Raw genomic sequence first — 13,260 nt, 5'->3', positions numbered from 1 at the left:
TGAACATTTTGTTAAACCTATGTCAATACACATAAAATTTCAGGCGGACAATGCAAGAGCATTGCTGCCTCCCGCCTGTCAAATACATCAACACATTTGGTCTCGCAAAGTGGTCACCAGTGACTCATGTGGTTTGAACTGAGGTACTGGAGCAGTCCACTTCTGATTGGATCAACCAAGACATGCTGAGGCCAGGTCTGAACAGGTCCTAAGAGACTTGTTCAGACCTGGCATCCTTTTATTCATTTATATATATGTATATATATATATATATATATATATATATATATATATATATATATATATATATATATATATATATATATATATATATATATATATATACAAAAGTATTGACTACTGCACCGTTAAATAAAAAAACAGAAACTAAACAAATGACATGCAACTTGAATTCACATTTAACCAGTTTATGGACATTTTTGCAATCTCTCAATCAAATGATACGATGACTATATACCACAATAGTGACTACCTATGCTGAACCTCCAGTAAGGTCAGAAAACAAATCAAACAGGTCATCAATGCAGCAGTCAGTGAGAACATCTTAATTTCAACTGTTTGAAAACAAAAACACAAAAAAAAGCTTTTAACCCAAATCAAATGAATGACAAGTGAATTCCAATACTGCAAACTTTAAAATGCCCATAGAATTATGCATTCGAAGAATTACAGATAATGTGAAACGCATAAATCTAAAATCCTTAGAAATAAAAAAAAAGGGAAAATAAAAGACAAATTGTATTTTCGTTCATGGTTACATATGCAAAAATACACCTTAAGTAAATTCCAGTATCAGTTCTCTTTTAATGGGGATTTTAAACAAATTGATTCAAGCTCATTGACATCAATACTTATGTTAATCTATCAGCAATGGAAAGACTCACAATAACCCTAAACTTTAGTTTTGTAGCCTCTGGATCTCATCTGTCTGTGTTTTTTTGCAAATCCCCTAAAAAGTGAAATCCCCTCCCTGTGACATCGCCTGCAGCCCACTGGTTCACCATCATTACAAGCACAGAACTTAACATGTGAGTACAACAAAAGCATTCCCACAGACATCGACCTCGTCCCTGTTTCGTCTTCAACACACTTCTTACTCATATGTATGCACAGGAGTGAACTGGACAATAGCAGAACATCACATTATCAATCACTTGTGCTTTAAGTATATTCTCATCACTTGAAATTTCTGTCCCAGGCAGACTTAAAAAAATGTCCCTTGAAAATTCATCTACTGACAACAGAGCACAACAATCACTTCTGCAGTCTTGAGACCAGCGTCTGCTGTTTACCTCGGGCCAAATCAGGTTAAAAGCACACATTCATAACACCTGAAAAAAAGCGTCATAGCAGCTACACGGGACATTCGCCATCATTCAAGTTGATTCCACTACCTCGTCACTCATGGAAAAGTCGAGCTTGTGTTTCTTTGTGGCTGTGGACTGGAGCTGTGTGCCAGCCTTGTAAATGTACAAATAAAAAAGCAGCATCCGTGCATGTATTTAAATTGAAAGAGTTTCAAGTCAAGGACGTCTAATTGAACAATAAACAGAACAAAACAGCTGTTTGTGTTGACTGACAGACCTTTTGAGTATAAACCTTGATTGTACTGGTTACATATGTGAAGCAGCTGATTGAAGGACTGTACCACTGTTTTTGTTCATCCTAATCTATAAAATGAGATGCAATATCAATTCACAATGTTTTTAATTGTGGTCGAGTGGTAACGTAAGGCATGCTTTTGATTTGTGTTACCACACATTAATAACTTAACCATAACCATAGAAAAAGACTGGGCGTTTAATAAATGAGACAAATGCCAGATTTGGATTCTTTACTTTCAGGTACAGTCAATCAGCAAATATCGCCTCATATTCAGCTACCTGTGTGTTATGCGTGTGAGCTGAAGGATTAAATTGTTTGAGTGTTGAGTTCAAATACCGGGATTCTTTCTCCAGAATCAGGCCTCGAAAGGGACTCTCCGCAGACCGTCGAGCATTTCTCTTGTCTCAACACAGCTTTCAACATGGCTGAGCTGAGCGGCTAGCAGCTAAATTTAGCTAACAGCAGTACTGACAGAGCTGACAGAGTGGGCGGTGGGGGGGACCGGAGGGTGCGTGCCACGCTTCTACGTGGATGCTGTGGTTCATGACAGCGTTATCAGCTGTAACCGCCGTATGACAGCCGAGCGGCGGCTGTGGGCTAACCAGCGGGACACGCTCATGAGCACTAGCATGGATTAAAAGGCATGCGGCCAGCCAGCTATGTCAACACAGCCGATAACATCACACACAGAGGGAGAGAGACTCTATTCTGTGCGCAGGTCGACATTACTCCTCTGTAGATTTACATCGCTGCTTTATTAATGCTCTGAGTATCGTAGAGAGAACCTTTAAGTACAAGTACTAGTACCACACTGTGAAGTACAAGTCCTGCATTCAAAACAGTAATTGAGAAAAAGTATGTAAGTGTTATCAGCAGAATGCACTTAAATGTCTTAAAGTAAAAGTATTGATTGATGAGTAAAATGTTTGACTATCATATATATGATGTTTCTAGATAGATATTGTATTACTGCTGCATGCATTTGTATGTTGTATTGGAACTCCGTGAAATCCTGCTGGCCAGTATAATCTACATGAATGCATCACATGTCCTGTCATGTGAGAACAATGTATCTCTAATAAAAGCAGCCTGTTTTCAGCTTTGTGACTCGGCTATTCAGCTGAAGACGTTGGAGGATTTTCGCAACACATAAAGGAACGTTTCATCCTTCAGTTAACACATGGTGCTCAGCGGCATGTGGTGTTCACTGGACAGGAAGGGGATGAAACACTGTTATCTGAAAAGCAGCTACAGTAAAGTAAAGATCAATATTTACCACTGTAGAAGAGGATCATTATTGTGTTGCAGAAAATGGAAATAATTAAGTAAAGTACAAATACCCTAAATCTGTATTTAGGTGCAAAACTTGAGTAGATGTACTTAGTTACATTCCACCCCTGCAAGCCACTGTTTGGACTTAATAGTATTCACATATGAGTGAGAAAAAAGCAAAGTAAAACAACTAAAACTGCTTTTACTTCGTACGCTAACACCTGCAAAAACACTGGCACAGCTTTAAGCAGCTCTATCCACTCGGTGAACGCTTACTGACTGTATGCATTTTCAGAGATATTTGATAAGTATTTTATAGAGGATTATAATGTATTGATAAGTAGCATTGTACATTGCAATGAGGAGAGACAAGAAAAACGTATCATTTGCGATGAGCTGCTTACCTGTTAGATCCAAATAAAAAGCCTCAATTGCATAACAGCCCCTGGGAGCCCACAGGGGACATTGGGAACCACTGTGGCTGCCTGAGAAACCTAAAGGCTATTTATCAAACATGTTTGTACTTTTGCACATTTTTCAACTCGATAACGCTCCATCAGCATGCATCAAGCTAGTTTCAACTTAAAAACAGGACCGTAAAAAAGCTCAAAGTAACATCAGGAAGATGATAATATGTAATTTCACAAGTAAAATTTAGTTCCCCCAATTAGACCACGCGCTAACTGCAGGTTCTGATGACATCGTCTGCACACCATCTGCACTGTTCAATTGGTCACTCTAGTCAACAGAACAAACACGCTGCCCAACACTTCATGTGAATGTCGGACATCTCGGTTCTGGTTTTCAGCAGACTACGGTGACGTGAATGTGCCGTGAAGCTGCTATAATGATTAGGTGTTCCAAAAGATGCCGGCTGATGCCTTGTATGCCTTCTGAAAAAAAAAAACAACAGTGCCATGATATCTGTACACATTTGTACATTTTCTACACAATACCGTAGGATGGAAATCAAAACGTGGATGCACTATGCTGTAGGACTTTGCCTGAGAAATCATGGTGTACTATTTTTATTCTGAATGTTTATCAGGGAGGATCTGTTACTCTGTTTTGCATACAACTGTAAAAATACAGTAAAATTCAACAATCACGTTGCATTTTTTTCCATTTTTTTTGTCATTTACTTAAAAAAGCTTAATGGTATTGTACAGATATCGAACAGGACATGACACTATAATAATATTCTGAGTGTACACTTCAATATTGGGCAATAAACAGTCAACTATCAACAGTTACATGTATTTTTCTTCTTTTTTTTCCCTTTTCACATACAAAAAGGTTATTTTTTGGGGAGGGGGTGGGGTCACAAACTCAGTAGTTCTACCATCATCAAATTAGTGCATGAATTTAATTTTTCCCTTGCTCGGATTGACGCCGCTCTCTCTCTTGGCGAGCCAACAGAGAACAGACTCTGATGCAAAGCCAGAAAGAAAAAGAAAGAAAACTAAGGGTGAGCCACTGGCACTCTTAACTTTCCATTCTCCTCATATAGGACTAATAGTCTGTTCTTGCTGCTCAATACGAGAAGAAAATGAGAGAAGCTTGAAAGTCGTCACATTTCACATCAGAACTTCAGCAGGTAGAGTGAGGTCACGGTCAGCAGGAGGCATACGGAGGGGCGGGGCCACACGGCGGCCCCGTTCACATCGTGCATTGCACCGGGCCCTGCGGGAGAAAGACACAACCCAGCCTTAGTTCTCGGACCAAAGCGATGCTTGTATGAAGTGGAATTCAAATCTTATGTGGATGTGTCCAGCCAAGAAAAAGCTTTGCAGCGGCGCTGCCATTGCCATGGAAACTACTGACATAACATGCAAGCGGGTGACCGTGTCAGGATTGCTTTGTTTTGTATATGTGCAGCTGCTTCAGCATGCCAAGAACCAGCCACCAAAAACAGATGATTTGACCATAATTAACACTTTGGCTCACCTCGGTGAGTTCCCTTGACACTCATTATTCTTACCATAAAGGATGATGCTGGCGTTGGTGATTCCCATGGTGTTCACGGCAACGCAAGTGTAGTTCCCGTAGTCTTCTTCCGAGACGTTGAAAAAGACGAGCATCGACTGCTTACCTTGGTTCTCTATTTTAACCCTGTTTAGTCCGTTGAGGAGCCTGCAGGAAAGAGGGGAGCGTCGTTCAATGCTTCTGCCGGTGAGCAGTGAAGAAAAGGAACGGCAGCAGTGCGTCCTTTGAGGGGCCTTGTGTGTGCTCGCTGAGACCTTTTGTTAAATCTCAAGTAGACATACTTAACTTTATGATCATTTCTATGTGAAATTAGAAGTACCTTTTACACCTGTCGGCTGTAAAAGACGTACATGTTTGACAGTAAAGCTAAATGTCTGAATGCAGCTCATTGCCTTGTGGGTGCGACAGCCTTCCCTCGGTTTCACTCCTTGCATTTCCTGTTTCATTGCCCGACTCCACATGTGAAGACGCCAGTCATTTATTTGATCAGCGACCTCCATCTTTTTGTTCTTGAGGACAGATGTTGCCTTTTGGGGACTGACGAGCGATGCTGCTGTCACTGTCAGGGACCATTTAACAGTGTAACGCAGCCTGCGTTTGCATCAGCTTAGCAGCTCTGGGGCTGCTCATAAACATCTTTCCAGTCTCCAGCCGTCAGTTGGAAAATATGTTATGCTATAATATCCTCTAAACCTCCGAGCCCCTCACCACACTGACATTACAATGCAGAAATAATAATAGTTGCCCTTGGCGTCCATGCCTGCTGTGCAAATGATTTGACTGAAAAGCATACATTTTCGTAATGTGATTATTGGGATATGATGCCTATTGAAAGAAATTGCTTTATTTTAAAATATGTGTAAAAATCTATCACTCATCAACAAAGATGATACAGTCTGGCTCATTATTAAATCTAATAAAGTCCACATCTACAGCCCAACCGGTGTCTCTGTGTTTCTGTAATATGGACAGTTCCAGGCCTGTAGCATCACAGAGATCTGAGCAGAAACTTGCCTGCGGTCTTCTTTGTACCACTCAAAATCTGCCCTGGGGACAGCGGAGGCTTCGCATTGCAGGATTCCTTTTTGTCCAACCGCAGTACCCGTACTCCTCGCTTTAGAAATGAAAGGAGGATCTACAAAACAAAGAAAAAACGCTTTTACAATCAGAAAACATAACTCTCTTGGTTTTTGTTTTGGCACCTTATTATTTCAAGCCTTATGCTATTTCTTAGAAAGTGAGATTGTCACATCATTGGGGACGACATCCAGTTGAACGACATATCTTCTAAAGCCGTGTTAACCATTTTACTATCCCAGTATAACTGTCGGCTGTAGCTTACTTCGTAGCAGGAGTGAATGTAAGACAAACCGTGAATTTAAAAGAAAAGAGAACGCAGAGATATATCTGTCCCTTCTCTTTCCACCATGACTGTGATAGTTTTGGTCCTTACAGTTGACTGTGACTTGAACTGTCCGGACATCAGGGCTTGAGATGTCATTAGAAGCGATGCACTCATAGGATCCTGACTGCTCTTTGGTGATGGTCGTCAGCGCCAGATGTTCCCCCTCCGTCACAAACTTATGAGTGCCTGTGGAGAGGCAAAGACACACAGAGAGAGAGGAATGCATTAGTGGATGAGTCTGAGTATCAGCAGATGACCTTGAAAGAATTATATTGGATTACAGCAGCCTCTAAATGACACAGGTTATACATATTTAATGCTTTGTCACATACGGACAGCATGGATTAGCCACGGCGGTGTCGGCCAACCGGACAGAAAGATTTCACGTTTGGATGGATAGGTATGACATTTGGTACAGACATCCATGGTTCTCAGAGGGGATCCTTTTCATTACACATAGTTAGTTATGCCTTCTTTTTTTTACATCTGCAAACTTGGTACAATCTTATCATCTTGATTTACAAAGAAAAATACATTTAAATCAACAGACCACAGTTGCAGTCTGTGTCTGAATTTGGTTATTTGCTCCGTTTCCAAATGTCTCCAGAGGGCAGACGGCTCGGGGCATGCACTCATTACACAAAGAAAATAAACTAATTGCATCGAAACAAGCCCACTTGAGTAACAACACAAATTACTGCCGACACCAGCGAATGTTAAAAGCATGTTCTGGTGGAAGAGCGACCTTAAGCTATTGCTGCGTGGGTGGGGAAATGGATAGGAGCACTAATCCCAATCAGTAGAAATGTCAATCCAGCAATATCTTGACATTAGCATAATATCATTATGTTTTCCAAATCCTCCGCTGCAGACACTGTTGCAGCTGGCTGGGGATTGACTGGAAAGGTTGTGGCTATAGGTGTAATCAGCGTGTTGCATGTGACCAGGGACTGCTAGCCCAGGTAATTGAACATTCTCATCATGGATAACTATATTAGGCCGACTGTGGGTGACAACATGCTGTTGAGTTAGTGGCTGGTGCTGTGAGACTACTCTAATGATGGCACAAAAGCAAGTTTACTGTCAAACTTATAATGTAATTCAAGTTTCAAGGTTTTTATATGCTCAAGAGGGACAATGTACATTGATGAAGACTTAAAATTAAAATGTAAATGCACCCAATGCACCCAATTCCAGCCGCAAGACTGATTTCCATTGCCTGTCCCCCTGGCAGAATGTACAGTGTCCTAAAGGAAAAGGTCAGTTGTAATAAACTACAGTCCAGAGCTTACAATACACAACAATTCGGCAACACAAAATCAACAATGGATTAAAAAAAAATAGCATACACACATATATATATATATATATATATATATATAAAAGAAACAAGAGAGAAAAATCCCAGTGTACGGAAGACACCTCACACTGTGACACACACATTGGACACAAGAGCATCAATCAGTTCGCACATTCAAGGTCTCACTCATTTATATGACATCAACACATCACTCATCAATACATCACACATCGCATTCGCAGATTGCATTATTACATTATTCTTTCTTTCTCTGCCTCAAAAACCTAAAAATAAAATGACCCTTTAAGTTGATGAAATAATAACTTTTAATGCCTTGAATTCAGACTCCTAAACTATTTTGTGGATTCATCATATTTAGATATTTTGGAATCAGTCCAGCCAAAAACCAGCAGATACTTCAAAACCTAAAGTGATAACATTGCAATGTTCTTTCCAGTATTCCAGTAGTCGGTGTTCCAGCTGACTTAAGCAGCTTAGTTTAAATTTTGTCATCAAATATTTGTCTTTTAATTGATATTAAAGAATTTTTAAACCGATACAGTGTGCCAACGGCCTGCTAGTTTCTGTCACAACAAATGTACAACTGTTTGTTTTCAGAGTGTGTGTCTGTGTGTGTGTGTGTGTGCGTGTGTGTGTGTATGTGTGTGTGCTCATTCTGACTATTATTATGAATTGTAACATGTCTGTATATTCACACAACAAATTAAGAACAGAGCAGGAGTGAACCGAGTCCAATCTAAACAATATTGATTCCTGTTGAGAACAAGCAAAATGCACAGCAGCGTGGACAAAATGTGGACATTAACCAAGTAAAAGTATAGGATAATGACCAGACATGGTTACAATGCAAGTATCACAACATAAATGTCAATCTAAATTACCCAGATGAATGAAAATGAAAAAGTCATAATCATCACATATTACTCTGGATGAATGAATATAAAAACAATCACCATCATCATCAACACCCACATCAGTGGTCTGCAGCGATGGCCATAATTCCAGCGCAACATCAGTGTCAGTACAGCATGACTGGATGACTAATAAGAGAGCCATTAAAGCGCCGGCTGGCAGCCGGCACAAATGAGCGTCTAAAAGCACTCGGCGGAGCACCTCAGCAATATCAGCCATTAGCTTAAGGAGCTCTGCTGCTTCTACGCCGCTCTGTGCAGCCTTTGGAGGAAGATTACTTGCAGGCCAATTACAAGCCTTGCAATAGAAAAGTCCATGATTGGAGAAAAAAAACCATACTTGGTACCAGGACAGAAAACAAGCAACAGGTCCCCTTCAGAACAGTTTGTAAAAAAAAAATTCTATTATAGAAGATAAAGGGCAATTTGTAGAAAAAAAAATCTAAAAAGTGACCTTAAACTGACAAAAGCTGCCATGCACCATTTTAACTTCAAAGAGAAAGTCAAGTTAAGGCATTTCATTTGACTTTTTAATAGGATTTGCTCAAAGGTACATGTGTGGCATTTAAGAGCATTCAGATAATGGTGGTTTTGTTTAATTAGAATGAGCAGTTTATATGTCACTGGAAAATGACGTCTGCAGACAAAGTGCTAAATTAAATGCAAGCTGGGAGGGCCGTTATTGTGAAACCCCAAAAGAGAACCAAACACCCAACATCCAACAGCTTCTAAAATACAGCAAACCGAAGCACATGGCTTATTATTATGCAGAATTATTCAGCCTTCCCAACTTGTTTTCCTGGTGGCAAAAGCAAGACCAACACTTTGCCTCTCATTAGGCGGCTTTGTGCTTTTGTTGGTTGGGTTAGTCAGGTTAAGGATGAGGCGTGAGATTGGTTAAGTGGAGGGTTAAATAATCCTCCAAACCAATCAGAGACCACAATGACGCCATTTTGCATAACAATGAACCACATGCATCTGCTGTCAACAAGGCGTATCATGTACTCAGGCAGAGAGCGGCCGACACAACCTACATCAACATGACACACTGACACAAGGTTTTTTTTGACACAAAAACTGAAATAATCCAATAAACAAGTTATATTTATCAGAAGGAACACATAATTAAGAATCTTACATAGACAGTGTTTCACAGAGTTACGAAAGTTTCCCCAAACTCAACAACTCTACTTTTTAAGGGAGTGTGGGAGTTATGTCCACAAGCCCTCCAACACACAAATGAGGGGAAACTTTTCTACATCTTGAGGGAAAAAAGCAAATCTCTTGGCTGCAGGAGTCAGACATCATGTTAGTTTAATGTTGACGGACAGTCACATATCTGTAATTATTGTCAGTCTGTGTGTATTACACTATGCTGTCATACCTCCACACACTGCCACTTGATGGGATGGTGTAGCCATGAAAACATGGAGTACTGGTTTGAATGTTTACACTCAGTGTTAACTACAAATAGAGTAGCTGACAATGACCAGCTGGGACAATTTGATACACGTTTAATATGAGATACGCAGAGTCTTTTTTTTCTTGAACGTCTCAGTCACTGATCAGGGTAAAAAAAATCACAGTTTGTGCTGTTCCAAAAATCTAGCTTGATAACAAAAAGCCTCCAGCTGTGAGGGATGATATTAGAGATTACTACTGCATATCGTTTCATCTGCTGACTAAACAAACCCCACATGAGCACGTTGGCAGAAAGCAATCTGTGATTACCGTTCACATCCCTGTGTTTTTGTACTGGCCTCTGTGTTCCCACCTTTTAGGATCTTTGGTTTCAGGCGGATGCCAAGGTGTGACGGCAATTGCCATTCGAGGAGTTGGGATGATTTTTGGGCTTAAACACACAAACAACCACAACAAAAAATAATCTCATTATGGCAAGCAGTTATTGTATTGAGCAAAGAGATAACACAATAGTTACTTTAAGAAATTACTTCTAAATGGGACTGAAAATCCAGTCCGAGTCATTTACTTCTCAACGAGAGACGTTCAGTGTTCAACCAAGGAAATTTTTGAAGATGCCACAGCCTAAAGTAGCAAACCAGTCACCACTGGATGTACAGTAAGAAGGAGTCCCTGTACATTGTATATCATTAAAGTTAAAACCTCCATTCAGTGCTTGGTTTTTCGTGTCGAGGTAGATAAAGCTTTGACAAGCTGTGGCCAGTAAAGGAACTCCCCCTAACCACAGTCCATTAATCACACCGTGTTATTGTCAGCATCAATATGGAGCAGCAGCATCCTCAAACACAGGGAGGAATACAGCAAATAAATCTAGAGTGTCAACCCCTATACTGTAACTGTCTACCTATTTCAGTGCAAAAAGCAGAGCTGAATACAGAAACGAGTATGTGTGTGGCGCCGGAGTTGGTCGGAGCCTTTTCATGGACAGGAGGTCACTTGCCTGAAAAAGACACTGGAGAACACTTGATGTGAAGCAGTGTGTCTGTGCTGACAGCAGCCAGCAGGTAATTCTTGAGCGCCACGCTTCCTAAACCGTTTCAGAGCCCTGTGGTCATTCTCTAAGATGAATTCTGTACCCAGCACACACGCTACTTGAAACAGTCTATGGTCCATTTGATGGCCAGACACTGCAGCTGCCCCGTCGAGCACGCCGTCTCCCTCAGGACCGCATCCTGCTGCTATTGGCCTTTTTCTCTTCTCCCTCACCTTTGCCGTCACGTCCCACCCACACCTCTGCCTGAGGCGTCAGTCTGGGTGTTGAAGGGCACACTAAAGTTTAGTTGCAGCCGCCGCCATCATCTTTATCTTTTTTTGATGACCTTCTGGGGCCACCTTCATACTCAGCCCCCCCCCCCCCCCCCCCCTCCTCCCATTACCCCCGGGAGTGAAAACACTGCTACAATATGGAGGCCAGCGTGGCCATATCCTCTGGCTCCGTTTGGTCTCAGAGGAGGCCGGCAATCCTCTTACAGCCGCTCTCCGCCTGCACTGCACTGGAAGCACTTTCCTCAGATTACACACTAGTTATGTTGCTTTTTTTTCCACCTGTCTTTCCATTCTTTGCTCCAATGGCAGTGTTTGGAGCGTTTCTTACACTGCATGTCGAGATAAAGCATAAGAATTGGTAATCAAAGTCGCAGATGTGGCGGTGGCGGTGAAAAAAAGGTTTTCAGAGCACAAAAAAAAAAAAGACATCTCTTGTGCTGAAGACCTTTGGTCAGGAACAAAACTGTTTCAAAATAGTCTTTAAACAACTTAAAAATAACTTAAATGTATTTTTTTTTTTTATCTCCGAGGAGATAACTGGTTTTCTTTTCCACTGGCAGAGCCACATAATTGGCAGCATTGATGTAGAACAGCAGCTTTTGTGAAGACGGTATCAGTCCAGGAGGAGGCAGAATGAAAAGGCAAGATGGCTTCAGTTATACAGGTTCTTTATGGGGCTGTACATTAATGGAAGCCATTGCATTCCCCCTCTCCCGCAGTCCTCTCCGCTGTTTGCAGCACCACAAGGTGATTAATGTATCTACGACAGGACGTTGCTCAACATCCCTGCCAATGTCCCACAAGGCTCCTCCACACCACCCTGCCGCAGAGCGGCTGTGGTAGCATCAGTCCCAGAGGGCTGAGTGCATTACTGCTGTGGACACTTTCACTGCTGTTTAATTGTTTAACGCAGTCGTCGCAGCAAACGATTTCTGCAAGTCTGCATTCTCAAACTCACAAAAGTAAAACTACTTTTCTCGCCGGTCATGCTTTAAACACCTTAGCATTTTAAATGCTTTGTGTGAATTCTGGAATTGGATTAAAAGCTTTGGTAAATAAGAGGATTCCTTGAAATCAACCAAGTGCTATGGTTTTAATGAACTGTGCTTTGGGGAAATCCATTCTGTTCCAGCTCTGATCTCATTAGAGGAGCCCAATATCATTGGTTTCCACTGCTTCCATGCTGGAAGATTCTTTAAAAGATTCTTTCGTATGAATACAGGAAGTAGTGTCAGGAAGTAACGGGGCAGAGGTTGGGTGGCGATGGGTTTGCAGCAAGGCTGACTTCTGTGCTCGGATTCACCAAGAGAGACTTGAACTCTGGCTAAGATCCATTACAGGAAGCTGTCTACTCTTTAATTATCTTAAAGGGTAGAGAAACACCGCCCTGCAATACTGTAACAGTGTATTTATTTATGCTTTTAATCAACAGCAGCATGAAATGCAAAAACCTTTAAAAAGCACTCTCGACAGTTTTTCTCTCTTATGCTGATGCTATATTTGTGCCAATCTGCTCTTATTACGCCCAACAGCCTGTCATTTGGAAACAAAACCACAGTTATTCTTGCAGTAAAATGTCTAAGGAAGAAATGTATTTAATAATAGTTACAAAACCTGTCTGCTTCATTTTAAATTAAACCTGTAATGCTTAGTTGTTGTTTTTTTATTCAGGAACATTTGCTGGTTTGAATGGTATAATGTGCACCACACGGGGAAACATGCCCAAATATTGTTATAATTAAAGAGAAAAAAAAGAGAGTACATTCGGTAACAACTGTGACTGTAAGGTTTTATGTGCATAGATCCAAAATGCTTACTTGCATATTCCATTCAAAGTCCTCATGCTTCCAGCTTCAACAATTCTTTCAGGAGTGATGCCGCCACAATCAAATAAGGCCCGTTACTGACAGGACATGTTGAATTCTGCAAGACTACGGATATATTTTAGAAATATTCCATTTAAACATGAATTCATCAACAATGCTAAAATG

General features: G+C 40.9%; 1 protein-coding gene across 2 annotated transcripts in view; it reads right to left on the bottom strand.

The window, feature by feature from the left end:
* Positions 1–3,670: 3,670 nt before the first annotated feature.
* The window catches only part of opcml (opioid binding protein/cell adhesion molecule-like), a 274,800-nt gene continuing 265,210 nt past the window's right edge, over positions 3,671–13,260 (bottom strand). For both annotated transcript variants that reach the window (XM_068600340.1, XM_068600339.1), the window contains 4 exons: positions 6,338–6,475; positions 5,899–6,019; positions 4,880–5,031; positions 3,671–4,581 (listed from right to left, as the gene is read on the bottom strand). In XM_068600340.1, the coding sequence (XP_068456441.1) occupies positions 4,481–4,581; positions 4,880–5,031; positions 5,899–6,019; positions 6,338–6,475 (512 nt within the window). In that variant the 3' untranslated portion in view covers positions 3,671–4,480. The remainder of the gene's footprint in view (positions 4,582–4,879; positions 5,032–5,898; positions 6,020–6,337; positions 6,476–13,260) is intronic.

The sequence above is a fragment of the Clinocottus analis genome, unplaced genomic scaffold, assembly GCF_023055335.1.
Source record: "Clinocottus analis isolate CAN_PGR_092001 unplaced genomic scaffold, fCliAna1.0.p SCAF_5, whole genome shotgun sequence".
Classification (NCBI taxonomy): Eukaryota; Metazoa; Chordata; class Actinopteri; order Perciformes; family Cottidae; genus Clinocottus; species Clinocottus analis.
This window is presented reverse-complemented; position numbering and strand designations above follow the sequence as displayed.